This window comes from Aspergillus glaucus, assembly GCF_001890805.1.
Source record: "Aspergillus glaucus CBS 516.65 unplaced genomic scaffold ASPGLscaffold_5, whole genome shotgun sequence".
Taxonomy (NCBI): Eukaryota; Fungi; Ascomycota; class Eurotiomycetes; order Eurotiales; family Aspergillaceae; genus Aspergillus; species Aspergillus glaucus.
This window is the reverse complement of record NW_019170457.1, coordinates 709974-724178: the sequence shown is the minus strand read 5'-3', so window position 1 is coordinate 724178 and position 14205 is coordinate 709974. Positions and strand designations below refer to the sequence as shown.

At 48.8% G+C, this 14205-nt stretch overlaps 5 protein-coding genes across 5 annotated transcripts; 3 read left to right on the top strand and 2 right to left on the bottom strand.

The window, feature by feature from the left end:
* Nucleotides 1-143: 143 nt before the first annotated feature.
* On the top strand, nucleotides 144-1411 carry ASPGLDRAFT_121036 (uroporphyrinogen decarboxylase HEM12; the record flags this gene model as incomplete). Its single annotated transcript, XM_022540198.1, has 4 exons — nucleotides 144-198; nucleotides 248-289; nucleotides 364-1287; nucleotides 1338-1411. The coding sequence occupies 4 exons, from the start codon at nucleotides 144-146 to the stop codon at nucleotides 1409-1411; spliced, it is 1095 nt and encodes a 364-aa protein (XP_022403278.1).
* A 164-nt stretch (nucleotides 1412-1575) lies between these two features.
* On the bottom strand, nucleotides 1576-2370 carry ASPGLDRAFT_44418 (cytosine deaminase). The gene is made up of 2 exons (XM_022546021.1): nucleotides 2003-2370; nucleotides 1576-1947 (listed from the first exon to the last, which is right to left on the bottom strand). Exons 1-2 carry the CDS (start codon nucleotides 2159-2161, stop codon nucleotides 1678-1680), a joined length of 429 nt encoding a protein of 142 aa, XP_022403277.1. The 5' UTR covers nucleotides 2162-2370; the 3' UTR covers nucleotides 1576-1677.
* Nucleotides 2371-3331: 961 nt separating this feature from the next.
* On the top strand, nucleotides 3332-4762 carry ASPGLDRAFT_121440 (type I HSP40 co-chaperone YDJ1; the record flags this gene model as incomplete). Its single annotated transcript, XM_022540237.1, has 4 exons — nucleotides 3332-3367; nucleotides 3433-3502; nucleotides 3567-4388; nucleotides 4446-4762. 4 exons carry the CDS (start codon nucleotides 3332-3334, stop codon nucleotides 4760-4762), a joined length of 1245 nt encoding a protein of 414 aa, XP_022403276.1.
* A 2884-nt stretch (nucleotides 4763-7646) lies between these two features.
* On the top strand, nucleotides 7647-10208 carry ASPGLDRAFT_33487 (SLC26/SulP family anion transporter; the record flags this gene model as incomplete). Its single annotated transcript, XM_022544315.1, has 1 exon — nucleotides 7647-10208. One exon carries the CDS (start codon nucleotides 7647-7649, stop codon nucleotides 10206-10208), a length of 2562 nt encoding a protein of 853 aa, XP_022403275.1.
* Nucleotides 10209-11379: 1171 nt separating this feature from the next.
* On the bottom strand, nucleotides 11380-14035 carry ASPGLDRAFT_33486 (uncharacterized protein; the record flags this gene model as incomplete). The annotated part of the gene is made up of 4 exons (XM_022544314.1): nucleotides 11380-11573; nucleotides 11626-11814; nucleotides 11863-12073; nucleotides 13787-14035. 4 exons carry the CDS (start codon nucleotides 14033-14035, stop codon nucleotides 11380-11382), a joined length of 843 nt encoding a protein of 280 aa, XP_022403274.1.
* Between the last annotated feature and the right edge of the window lie 170 nt (nucleotides 14036-14205).

Genomic DNA, 14205 nt, shown 5'->3' with positions numbered 1-14205 from the left:
CAATTATCACTTTGCGGGCAACATGAACTCACTCCCGTAGAACGGGCCCGTTGAGCGCCGGATGGGCCGAGACGCCGAGCTGATAAAATATCGCCCCGCCTCTCCAGGGTCCCTTCATCACAACGACACACCATCTCGCCAAAATGCAGAAACAATTTGAACCTCTCAAGAACGATCTTCTACTCAGAGCCGCAAGAGGTATTCAAATTGAAGTTTTCCAATTGAGACAAAACTGACGTAATTGCAGGCGGGAAAGTGGAACGTCCTCCGATATGGGTTATGCGGCAAGGTGAGTTTCCAATGACTCTGCTGTCGATTTGAGAAGGAATGAAGGGAGAGACTGACATATTTATCGTTTTACAGCTGGACGCTACCTCCCCGAGTACCATGAAGCCAAAGGCGGCCGCGATTTCTTCGAATGCTGCCGGACGCCCGAAGTTGCATCGGAGATTACCATCCAACCCGTCGAGCGATACGCCGGTCTGATCGATGCCGCCATTATCTTCTCGGATATCCTGGTTATCCCCCAGGCCATGGGAATGCAGGTCGAGATGGTGGATAAGAAGGGCCCTCACTTCCCCGACCCTCTCCAGTCGCCGGACGACGGTCAATACGAGAAGGTCATACAGAAAGATGTCAATGTCAAGGATGAGCTGGACTACGTATACAAGGCTATTACGCTCACTAGGCATAAGCTGCAGGGTCGGGTGCCACTGATTGGTTTCTGTGGTGCACCTTGGACTTTGCTATGTTACATGGTCGAGGGTGGAGGAAGCAAGATGTTCGTCCAGGCTAAGACGTGGCTTTACAAGTACCCGCAGCAGTCGCAGGCATTGCTGCAGAAGATCGCAAATATCTGTGTAGAATACCTGGCTCTCCAGGTTTTGGCGGGAGCTCAGTTGGTTCAGGTCTTCGATTCGTGGGCCGGTGAGCTCTCTCCGGCGTCTTTCAAGAGCTTTGCTCTTCCGTATCTGCGCCATATCTCTGCCAACCTGCCGAAGAGGTTGGAGCAGATGGGATTGAAGCCAGTGCCGATGACGGTCTTCGCAAAGGGCGCGTGGTATGCGCTTGATGATCTTTGCGAGTCGGGCTACAACGTTGTTGGTCTCGACTGGCTGCATGACCCGGCCGAGGCCTTCAAGATCGCGAATGGGCGTGTGACTATCCAGGGAAATGCTGACCCTGGCGCGCTCTATGGAGGCCGCCCGGCTATCGCGGAAGCCGTTAAGACTATGGTTGATGGGTTCCAAAAGGGCAAACAAGGATGGATTGCCAACCTGGGACATGGTATGACACGCACTCTTTCAATATTGTCCACACAAAACTAACAATTGCAGGTGTCACTCCGTTCGTTAAGCCGGATGACTTGAAGTTCTTCTTCGAAGAAATCCACCGGTTGACAACTTCATAAGCCAATCGATTTTCATGCGAATGAGTACTTACAATGTCTGAATATTCACTTTATGTACATGATCGATGACTAAACTCCTTTCAATCACAACACCTTGACCTGAACCACCAAACGCCTGACCTAAACAGAGATATCCTCATTCCTAAAAGTTTGCAATTAGTACATTACTGGGGCAACATGGTGAATCCGAGTAAAGAAGGACCACTGAAGACCATTAGATCCCGTGACGTCTAGCGACTGGGAATCTCAAAAAGCATATGAAAGACCTACCAGAGCTCAGGCTTCTCCTTGACGAATTTCTCCATCAAGTGTTTGCACTCCTCATTATCCAACACGACCACTTCCTTACCCCGAGCGCGAAGATAATCCTCGCCGCCCATGAAGTTCTTGTTCTCACCAATAACCACCCGGTTCACTTTGTAGAGTAGACAAGCGCCAGTGCACATGTCACAGGGTGACAGGGTGGTATACATAGTGGCCCCCTCGTAGGCCGATGCGGGCAGGCGTCCAGAGTTTTCAAGAGCGGACATCTCGGCCTACAAGTTTGACGTGAGCTTATTTTATGCCTTGCATGTAGAAGGAAGGACTAACGTGCAGAATGGCGCTTCCATTCTGAGCGCGCATGTTATGACCCCGTCCCAGGATCTTGCCGTCCTTGGAGACTAGCGCTGCGCCAATTGGCACACCACCCTCAGCGGCACCTTTCTTGGCCTCTTCGACGGCAGCGATAAAACCGGGGTCTTGGTCCATTGTGTTGATGATGTAGGAGTAAGTACAGAAGTAAGTTGAGGGGATTGAAGGTGAGGAGGGCAGTTAGGTCTACAGATTACAGATAACACTACAAGATAGACTACTACATACTGTCATGACTAGCTCGTTTCGCAGTCAAATTCCGTATGGCTCCGGATTCTGATAAGCGAGTGGTTTAAGTGCCATCCACTGTGGCATCTTAATGCCTGAGGCTTGGAAACAAGCCATAAGGAAAATTTGTGCATAAATTCCGCACATAACAACTGAAGGATGCATTGCGGGCATTTAACTTTATCTCTAATATTGGTGTTAATTAACCTAAACTGACTAATATTGCCACTTAATACACCCTCCTCCTATTCTAATTTGTAGAGGCAAATTTTCCTTATGATAGATCTCTGCCTCTATTCCGTGGAAGCGCATGGAAGGAAATACAATACCGTATTTTACCCCCTCAACAGTAGGCAACTGCCACCTGGAATACTGGAACCCTGTCACGGACGCGTAATTACAAAGACCATTTGCCTTCATGGAAAGGCGGCGAAAGCGTTGGAAAGGCGAAGAATCACATCGAAGACCGACGGTACCAGCGCTCGGGCCATATTCCCTTCTGGACGGGAAATCGAAGCAGCCAGAATGCGCAGGTGAGAGAAGAGAGAACAGTCGGGTTTTAATGTGTTTTGAGATTGAGTACGAGGAGGGGTATTGGTAGTTTTCTGGGGTGCTCTTTATATCGGGATTGCCCTTCTTGTAGTTGTTTTAGACCAATTCTCGCTTCATCTTTATCTCCGGTATCTGGATTACCTACTGGTTGTGAAATAAACACGTATTACGACTTGATTTTGTGGTTCTTTGGTGTCTGACCCTGGTAATCGGGTTACCAAAGTTACAGGAGCCTGTATTACCAATACAAAGCAGCCGCTGCCTATCGCCGCCGCGGTGATAATCGAAACATCTTCACAAAAGATCCTTCTTTCACCTTTTCCCCATCCCCAATCCCACTCTCAAATATCGAAGTCGCTGGTCAAAAGACCAAGGCTGTTTTCCTCTTTCTCTGGGCGTTTGATATCCTCTTCTGTTTTCTTTTTCGTCCTCCTTTCGATTCGCACATTACCGAAAAGTTCTTCGATTTCCCCTCTTTTCCGTCAGCTTTTAGACTAGACCTTCACAATGGTTCACGACACCAAGCTTTATGACATCCTCGGGGTAAGGACCTTGTGATCTGTTTCATGATTTAGTCGGAGCGGTGAAACTGACAAGCTGTCAATCAGGTTCCCGATTCAGCCTCTGAGGCTCAGTTGAAGTCGGCTTACAAGAAGGGTGCTCTTAAGTACCACCCTGGTATGTTGATTCCAGGTTCAAGACGGGCTTAGTTTTGGAATACTGACCACTACGTTGCGAACAGACAAGAACGCAGACAACCCCGAAGCCGCCGATAAATTCAAGGAACTGTCCCACGCCTACGAGATTCTGTCGGATTCGGACAAGCGCTCCGTCTATGATCAACTCGGTGAAGAAGGTCTCGAGGGCGGTGGCGCCGGTGGTGGAATGGGCGCTGAGGATCTCTTCGCGCAGTTCTTCGGCGGCGGCGGTGGTCCGTTTGGCGGCATGTTCGGCGGTGGTATGCGAGACACTGGTCCGAAGAAGGCCCGTACCATCCACCACGTTCACAAGGTCAGCCTGGAGGACATCTACCGCGGCAAGGTCTCGAAGCTGGCGTTGCAGAAGTCCGTCATTTGCTCTGGCTGCGAGGGCCGCGGTGGTAAGGAAGGCGCCGTCAAGTCGTGTACCGGCTGCAATGGTTCCGGTATGAAGACCATGATGCGCCAGATGGGTCCCATGATCCAGCGCTTCCAGACCGTTTGCCCTGACTGTAACGGTGAGGGAGAGATGATCCGTGACAAGGACCGCTGCAAGAAGTGCAGTGGTAAGAAGACTATTGTTGAGCGCAAGGTGCTCCACGTCCACGTCGACAAGGGTATCAGGAACGGCCACAAGGTTGAGTTCCGCGGGGAGGGTGACCAGATTCCTGGTGTCATGCCCGGAGATGTTGTCTTCGAAATTGAGACCAAGCCTCACCCCCGGTTCCAGCGCAAGGAGGACGACCTTTTCTACCAAGTTGAGATTGATCTTCTTACGGCTCTTGGCGGAGGCAGCTTCTCCATTGAGCACCTTGACGACCGGTGGTTGAACGTGAACATCGCTCCTGGCGAGGTTGTCACTCCTGGTAAGTTCGCGTGAAGCTGTATGTGAAGAGAAATACAATGCTAACAGACATCTCCAGGCTCCATCAAGGTGGTCCAGGGCCAGGGTATGCCTTCGTTCCGTCACCATGACCACGGTAACCTCTACATTCAGTTCGATGTTAAGTTCCCCGAGAAGGACCAGCTGCAGAACCTTCACCTCTTGGATCAGGTTCTGCCTCCTCGTATGGAACAGACCCACGCTCCTGCCGACGCCATGGTGGAAGACTTTGAGCCCGAGAACGTTGACTCGAGCGAGTATTCGCAGGCCCGGGCACAGGGTGCTGCCGCTGGCATGGACGAGGATGACGACGATGTTCCTGCGGGTGCTGAGCGGGTGCAGTGTGCATCTCAGTAAACGACTCAAATTTGGGACAGGATTTATGAAGTTGACGCTGCTGGGGCAAATGATGAAATTTTATGATACCATTTCAGCCCTGGTGATTTTCTGGGTTTATTTTTTCTTTCTCGCTTATGATTTGCTTTTGCTGGCTGGCGTTTCGCTCATGAGACTTGGGAGATGACAATGGAATCTTTTTTCCTCTTATGTTTCTTCCCCCATTCCTGTTATGAACTTTTTTCCTTTTGTTTTAATTTATTCCCTTGCATAATGCGGTTGCTCATTGGGTTGCATGGGAATGGGGTTGGAGGTGATGAGATGAACGAGACCATGGTGGGAATTTCGTTAATTGTTTGAATGGGAATGATATGGGTCGGAGCGTGTCGATGTTTATAGATCAATCAATTTGATTGCTTTGGTTTGCCTTGGAGACAGCTCTCATATTGGAATGGACTAGTCCGTATACTAGTGGCAGAGGTCCGAGTAAGGTGCTTTCAGCGGAATTTGATAATAAAGTTGCTGTTTCAGATATAACCCTAAAATTAGGCCGAATGCAATATTCGATCTGCGGTTTCATGTTGAGATCAATGCACCTCAGATTAACTACTGAAGCTAGTCTGAGATATATTTATACGAATTTGTATCAACTGGCTCTCAGACACGGACGGTGTTATTCTTAGTCTGTGCACTGTCGACGGGTTACTCTGGTCAAGGAGCTCAAGCTTTGCACGTTCATAACCAAGAAGCCTTGTGTCCGTACGCTCTCGTCTCCATTTTATATCTGCAATTTACTGGAACGTAGTGTCTTCCCATGCATTATGGGAGCGTCCCCTTCCCAAGTCCGCACACATTCGACTGAAGTTTAAATGCGCCATGAAATCACATGGACAGAACCAGTAGCACGACATAACAAGCTCAGCTGATACTATACCAACGGACGATGTAACCGTGCCGTCCATCTAAACACTTGAACCGCTTCAGCAGCAACACTACTACGTGCAAGTGACCAAATCTAGAAGACAGTACATGGTTTCACTTCCCTCCGGTGTACAGGATTCAGGATGGTCGAGTACCTGTCTTGCATGAGGGATAATTCTCAGTCCAGTCGAGTCCAGAGCCTTGGTCAGATCGTACGACCTGCATGTAATAAGCTACTTTATGGAGCGCGTTAAGCGAGCATGCATCGTAATTTCGTGAAGTGTGCTACGATATCCTGCTCCGTGGAGATACTTGAACATTCTTTGCTTCTTCTTGTATAAATACTTGCACTCGCGTGATAGAAGGCCAAGCTAATGATTAATCTAAACATAGTCTCATTGGTTACCCAACTCTCTATACGAGCCCATGAGTTTGGAAAAGCAAATAAGCGTAACTCTATATGTGATCATGGGGCCAAGAATGACATGATGACAGGATTCGATCCCTGGAACTCCGTAGACTATGAAAAAAACACGGAGCACCCGGTTATATGTAAGCGAGGACGAAAAGAGAGGTCTCAACGAGATTGGCAGTGTCAATGCGAGAATTAAAGTTGAGTTCCTGTCAAGGTGTGGCAAGTCAACCTAAAAGAGTAGGCCAAGCAGCGATAAGATGGATGATGTGATTTTGATCTGGATGGTGTTAGAGTGGGGTACATATTGTGTGATGCCGGAGAAGTGCATCTCCATTAGTAATTCAATATGGAATTGAACACGAGGATAGTAGCTAAGAGTATACGAAAAACAAGTGGGATTGAATGATTATAGAGTCGTGACCAACACATTGATATATACCTTAAACGAAGTAAGCTCAGCTACCCCGGACGTGCTCGAGGGCAAAAAGGGAGCAAGATTTCCCAAAAAGGCAATCTTCAAGAACGCCCCTTCGGCAGCCGTTCGCAGGTTTCACCATCGGTCAAAGCGATGGCGTGTTCTGACAAAATTCTGATTGGCGCACAGGGATTAAAGGTGGAGGATCACTGCACGAGGCTTGTGGGGTAGCGCGGAGCTGGGTAGTTTATTATTGGTGGGTGGGAAAGCCCTTGCCCTAGCGGGTCTGGAACCGGAGATACTAGTGGCTTGGCGCTGACGGACAGAGAATGGCAGTTATATACGCAGTTATGAGACATACGGGTGTTGTACAGTAGTTGTAGTATGTGTCTAGTACGAGTAGGGCAATTGACTGTACCCATAGAAAATGTACAATTAGTACAATTAAACGATAGAACACCATGGATGGCTGTACAGAGTACTACGGGACTGTCCCGAGATAAAATAACAACCACGGGCCCACGCCGCCGTCGTCATCGGGTCCAGAACCTGCGGCAAATCCCAGACTTGTTGCTACTAATTCTATCCTGACGATCCATTACTGCTATCAACTTGTCATCCGCATACGTACCTCTGCTATATTTTTGACTAGTTCAACGGCCTCGTTCAAAAACTGCTCTGTTTCTCAGTTTCTTTCCTCTTGCTTTATCTTCCATCCATTGTCTGCGCATAGTCCGCGGCAAAACAACGGAGTCTAGGGTTTATAACGCCACCCACAGGTTTTTCTCTTTTTATTTTGGATATTACATCGTCTTTTTATTGTCTTCAATTTAAAAGTACTATACCCCTGTACAGAAATACTCCCGGTGCTGCCATACCAGCTCGAGATCACGACATCGGACTTGGCCTCCGATTATTATTATTATTATTATTATTTTTATTTTTATTTTTTTTTTTTCCTTTCGCGATCTCGCCATGGGATTTATTTGAATATATCCTCCACCACTGATATATACTCTCTTGTCTCGACCTATATACGATTGATTCACCACTTCCGTGTCTATCCCTTCTGGAAAGGGCTTTCTTCTCTATCCTCTACCCTATAGAGCTCGATTGAGCCAGGCTGAGCCTTGCTCCCATCCTCATCCCCAATCATGTCTAAAGAAGACCTCAAGACCAAGGTCGGCCATGGCCTGGCAAAAGGCCTTGGGATCCAGGTCGCTTACCGTGACCCTCTCAATGCCAACCAAGACGCCATCACCCGGGGCGAGTCGACATTTTCGGCTGGCACTATGGAAACCTACTCCTACCTCGAACCCGAACCTACATCTTACGAATGGATCAAAGAGCACACCCCCTCGTTGCGTGCCCTTGGTTTCTATGTCTACAGCCTCTTCCCCTTCTTGTCATGGATTACCCGGTATAACTGGCAATGGTTTATCGGAGACTTGGTCGCAGGTATCACGGTCGGTTGTGTTGTCATCCCTCAGGGTATGGCCTACGCCAAACTGGCCGAGTTGGATGTGCAGTTCGGTCTCTACTCGTCCTTCATGGGTGTCTTGATCTACTGGTTTTTCGCTACCTCCAAGGATATCACCATCGGTCCCGTTGCTGTCTTGTCTACTGTCGTTGGTTCCGTCGTCCTCAAGGCTAAGGAAATCGAACCCGATATTGAGGGCCATATCATCGCTTCCGCCATGGCCATTCTCTGCGGTGCAATCGTCTGCTTCTTGGGTCTGGCCCGACTGGGTTTTATCGTTGATTTCATTCCTCTTCCCGCCATTTCAGCCTTCATGACCGGTTCCGCTCTCAACATTATCGCCGGCCAGGTCAAGAGCTTGCTTGGACAGACCGCGGACTTCAGCACTCGAGGTGCTACCTACGAAGTTATCATTGGCACTCTCAAGTACCTCCCCAGCGCGAAGATCGACGCCGCCATGGGTGTTTCCGCTCTTGTCATGTTATATATCATCCGTTTCGCCTGCAGCTACGGCGCCAAAAAGTACCCTCAACGGGCCAAGATGTTCTTCTTTGCCGCCACTCTGCGCACCGTCTTTGTCATTCTGTTCTACACCATGATTAGTGCTGCGGTCAACCTGCACCGGAAAGATGACCCTCTGTTCCAGGTTATTGGCCAAGTGCCACGAGGGTTCCAGAATGCCGCTGTCCCGGTTATCAACACCAGGATTATCAAAGCCTTCGCCAACCAACTTCCCGCTGCCGTCATTGTCCTCTTGATCGAACACATTGCGATTTCCAAGTCTTTTGGTCGTGTCAACAACTACACCATCGACCCTTCCCAGGAGATGGTTGCCATCGGTGTGTCCAACCTGCTTGGTCCTTTCCTCGGTGCCTACCCCGCTACTGGCTCCTTCTCGCGTACCGCCATCAAGTCCAAGGCTGGTGTCCGGACTCCCCTTGCTGGTTGCATCACGGCCGTTCTCGTCCTTATCGCTATCTACGCCCTGACGGCTGTTTTCTTCTACATCCCCAAATCGTCTCTGGCCGGTGTCATCATTCACGCTGTTGGTGACCTGATCACCCCTCCCAACACGGTTTACCAATTCTGGCGCGTTTCGCCTTTGGACGTTATTATCTTCTTCGTCGGTGTGCTTGTCTCCGTTTTCGCCACCATTGAAGATGGCATCTACTGCACCATCTGCATTTCCGCCGCTGTTCTGCTGTTCCGCGTGGCCAAGGCCCGCGGCCAGTTCATGGGCAGAGTGACCATTCACTCTGTTATTGGCGACCACCTCGTGGATGAGCAAGGAAAGTATGGTCCCGTCAACAACCGTTCTTCTGAGGATCAGGACCAGCTGCACCGTTCGATTTTCCTCCCCATAAGCCACAACGACGGATCGAACCCGGAGGTCAACGTGGAGCAGCCATTCCCCGGTATCTTCATTTACCGATTCTCCGAAGGATTCAACTACCCCAACGCCAATCACTACACCGATAACCTGGTCCGGAACATTTTCTCGCAAACTCGCCGCACAAACCCCTTCGCCTACTCGAGGCCCGGTGACCGCCCGTGGAACGACCCAGGCCCGCGTAAGGGCAATGTGGCAGAGGAGGAAAAGTATCTGCCCCTTCTCCGCGCCGTTATTCTCGATTTCTCGTCTGTCAACAACGTCGACGTGACCTCTATCCAGAACCTCATCGACGTCCGCAACCAACTCGACATGTACGCCGCCCCCGAGCGCGTCCAGTGGCACTTTGCCCACATCAACAACCGCTGGACCAAGCGTGGCCTTGCCTCTGCCGGATTTGGTTTCCCCACCCCTGCATCTGACGAAGGCTTCCACCGTTGGAAACCCATTTTCAGCGTGGCCGAGATCGAGGGCAGTTCCTCCGCCGCCGCTCACGCTGAGATCGTCAACAACCAACAAACGCAGCAGATCAACCCGCCTCCCTCGAAGGGAGAAGACCCCGAGCAGGGTCTGAAGAACTCGTCCCAAACCACAACACACGAGACCACGCGCGACATCGAGGAGTCATCCGACGGCAGCAGCAACAGCTCTCGCGACGACAAGCTGCAAAAGGACCTCAAGTCCAGCAAGGCGTACCAGAGCCAAAACCCGCGCAAGGTGGCGATGGTGCAGGGCATCAACCGGCCATTCTTCCATATTGATTTGACCAGTGCGCTGCAGAGCGCATTGGCAAATACACCCGAAAATGAACCGTACAATAAAGATGGTGGTGATGAAGATGCATGATCGATTGATTCCCTGGTGGAGGTCGATCTCATCTATCTTCTGTTGCTTTATGCTTTTTTTTCTTGACGTGCATATCTTCTCTTCTATTTTGCTTTACTTCTGAGCGATTTTGGATCCCACCATGGCTTGCATACGTTGTTTTAATGTTCTGCTAGGTATACCCCTGTTTGGATGGCCTTGGTTGGTTTTGCTTGTATATAGATAGACTTGACTTGATTATCTCCTTCGGAGTACATAATAGACTTCATTTCTTCAAATCGTCGGTCAGAATTTCACTCATGTTAACATCTTGCTGAATTCTGTCTCATGAAAGTGGCTAGCTTCAATTGGTAGGCGGTAGGAATGACAGAAGACACGTACTTTCCGGGGTTTTCCTTGTAGGAATACCCCTAGGTTAAAAAAGAGGTAACCTAGGGCTTCCGCCCATTTGCCCGAAGAACACCAACATAGGTTATTCACTTTTATGCTTGTCTTGAAGTCTACATTAATTTGCCTTCTTTTATTTTTAGCCATTAGTCATTCTTCATAAGTTAAGTTAACTAGTTAACTATAACTATGCCTCGGTTTATATCTGCCATGATTTCATCCCTTCATTCTTCACGGATAACAGAGCAACACCCATCAGTTCAGCCCATATTAATCGGCAAGAATACGGGCTAATAAGCTCCGGAGAGGCTCCTGGCCACATCTGATTAGTGGCATAAAGCAATCCCTTTTGACCCAGTGAGCATCCTTGTGGTTTATTCAGCAAAAGTCAGATCCCACGAGAAGCATAAACGATCCTGATCTTACCCACGATAATAACACTACAGCAAACCTCATTTTTAGCAAGCCAACGAAACATACAGATTGTATGCCTGCTGCTTTGGAGACTCCAAACGAATCTGATCCCTCAGTAGATGGACCGCGCTTAGACTTTGCGCACCAGTTGGAAGAAACCGGACTCACAGAGAGCCTCTTCGAGGCAGACGTTCTCATCCCACTCGTCTCTTTAGATCCTCATCATATGGAAGATTTTTGGGAAGTTCAGATATGCTAGTGTATAAAGGATCAGGTCGCGATCAGGCAAAACTTATGATGACCATGATGATGTTATTACTTGGAAAGGAAACTTTACAGACCTCAAATGGAGCTGCTCTACACCTGCACGGGCCATGGACTCTGTAGTAGCCTATTCGGTCTCTGCCGAAGCCAGGTCGGCCTGTCTTAGCAGGCTGTGAGCCCGCTCAACACTGGCGAGAGAGCTCGTCCATTTTTCAGTGGAGATTCGCTTTTCAAACTTGGAACGATTGCTGGAAAGGTTGGCAAGGGATCTGATACCATTCATGAAAGACATCAGGAACCAGTCAAACAAGTTCTCTGTCACTGCGAGATGTTAGTACCAAAGCTCAAAACAAGCCAAAGGAAATTCGTTGACCCCGTTTCAAAGACAACAGAAGACGCGACTTATCACGCGTGTCGGCCTGGATTCCGGGAGTCCATCCCGTTGAATAAATCTTCCTATCAGAAGAGTTCATGACGATATACTCAAAATTTCTCCCGTCACAAAGGACGACAAGTATCGGTGTCCAATGGCCTGCCCGCCCATTGGAATAGTCACACTCTTCTAACTAATGTGAGCAGATATATAATGCTTACTTGGGGTTAAATATACCAGCGCATTCGGCAAGGACTTGTCCTCTTACATCCAGTCCGTCCTTGCCAAAAATCAGCTGCTTCTTAACTTCCACAAAAACAATGCTGATTGCACCGACAATCACGAAGTGGTGCTCAATACGGCCACGTCTTGAGATTCGACTCTCAAGAAGACCCTCCGGTTTATTGAGGGTGTCACTGCGGAATTGTTCGATGATTCTATTGGAGAGCTGCTTCTTATCAGTTTGACATTGATTCAGTTGCGTCCAAATTCTGAGACCTTGGCTTTTTTTTTTTTTTTTTTTTTTTTTCTTTGTCTTCGACGATTCTCCAGTCTTCTTCTGGCTTTGCGTGGAATTTGATGCTGCCCGAGGTCGGGATCGAGCACTCTTCGCATAAGTTTGGGGCTTTGGCGAAATTTCGCTTGTGGCCAGAGTCTGGTATCCAGATTTTCTCGTTTGAGATAGAGGAATGGATGCAGTTTCGCTCGCAGCATGAGACTTTGAACGAGTCGTCCGCGCTACAGTCGACTGGGTTGCTTCCGTAGCACGAGATTGAGATCTCGTGATTCTCGATTGAGTGACTGACTGGATGCCATGAGGTTGAGGTTGCGCCGTGGATATGGCGATGGAAACTTTTTCCTCTTGTCCACTGATGACTTCGAGGATACGGATCTCTTTCTATGGATGCTGCCCATGTTTGCGGGCTTCCTGGAGTCTGAAATACGGATATCAGAGACATTGCTGTTCCTCAAATGTCTGGACGAAAGAAGAACGCTTCCGTGATGATTATGGTGATTCTGGGCCCGAATCTACGAGCTATTGGTTCAAGTATGCCTCGATGGCTTAAAAACTTCCTACAACGTCACGTGATCTACAGATGAAGACGTCAACTCGCGACATTCAGCGCAGACGCTACCATTTTCTTGAGAAATGAAATATATCGGGCTCTGGATCTTTTTGCGAGTCTACTTCAGGATGGTTTCACAAGTGAACTCATGAGTGAAATTGCTATTCCGAGGCTTAATTCTATGCTCGAGATGATCTCGCTAACTTTGACAGTGATTATGATGAACGTGATGCTGGGAAACTTCAGCTTCTAAATGCCTCGCCGTACGGATTGCTGAGACCGACATATTCGCAAATATACATTCAACACCGACTTTCAGATAACCCTGACACCCTCCGAATGACAGAGAATTGTGAGAGAATTAGGCTCAGTTCGGTTTCTCGCTTCTACTTGGTGAAAATGACTTCTATAGAAGAGCCTGACGACGGAGATTTCCTATCTGGCGCATTTACGGAAACATAAGCTTGGCTCTTGTGCATGCATTTCTTTGAGGCATTCTGTTCCACGAATTAGTCTTTGGGGAATATGGTAACCATCAAGACTAGCGGCCCGCTATAGATAGGTGGAATGACTATGTTGCTGCTAAGGGCTTTGCGCGAAGGAGAACCTCCCCGGCAGACATCGCCGCTACAGTTTACGCTGGGAACGGGAACGAAACTTTCCCGTTAAGGTTCCTTGTTTAAGGCACGATTTAGCTGCCGCGCCAGATTCTCGCTCACCCCCTTCAAAGAAGACCCAAGAACAACATGGTGGAAGTGAGGAATGGTGGGTATATGACGTTTTGGTGGGAAGATTCGGTTCATTAAGCTCAAAACAACTTGACCGAATTCTTATGTATATCTCACGAGATCGTTGATGTCGTTCCTAAAAAAAAAACACTCTGGGACTTCACCAGAACAGTCACCATGTGAACTCCTTGAGAATCATGGACATCACACTGAGTCGCTTCAAAATCCTCCATCAAACGAGTAGTGTTACCACTAGCTGCTGAGAAATTGTTTACGAAGGTCATTTGCTTCTCGGGCTCCGTCGTTGAACGTGTTTCATTGAGATTCTACCGAAAACAACCGACCACGTTATACATTTAATCTGACATTGCAGGAATGGCCGGCTGCGTTCTTGGTGGTGGCACAACCATCAACGCTATGTCGTTCATCCACCCTCCCAGCTGCGACTTTGACGACAAGTGACCTGAGGGCTCCATGGAAGTGGAAGGACACTTCCGCTGCCGCGGACCGCATGCACGAGCGCAACGCGGGTAGCGTGCTCCCTTCGGACCATGCTCGACGGTGATGGCCGCCGAAAATACCGGCCAGAACAGCGCCCGGGAACAAGATTTCCATTGAAGACTATCGAGGAATTCTGTCTCCACTAAATATTCATTTGCCCGGAAGCAAACCTTCCCATAGGGCTGAAAATCAAATCCGCAGCGAATCGACTGATTACGACTTCTCCTTCACAGACAACATTTTTTCATTGGCCCGAAAGGACAAGGTTCTCAAATGCGACGGCA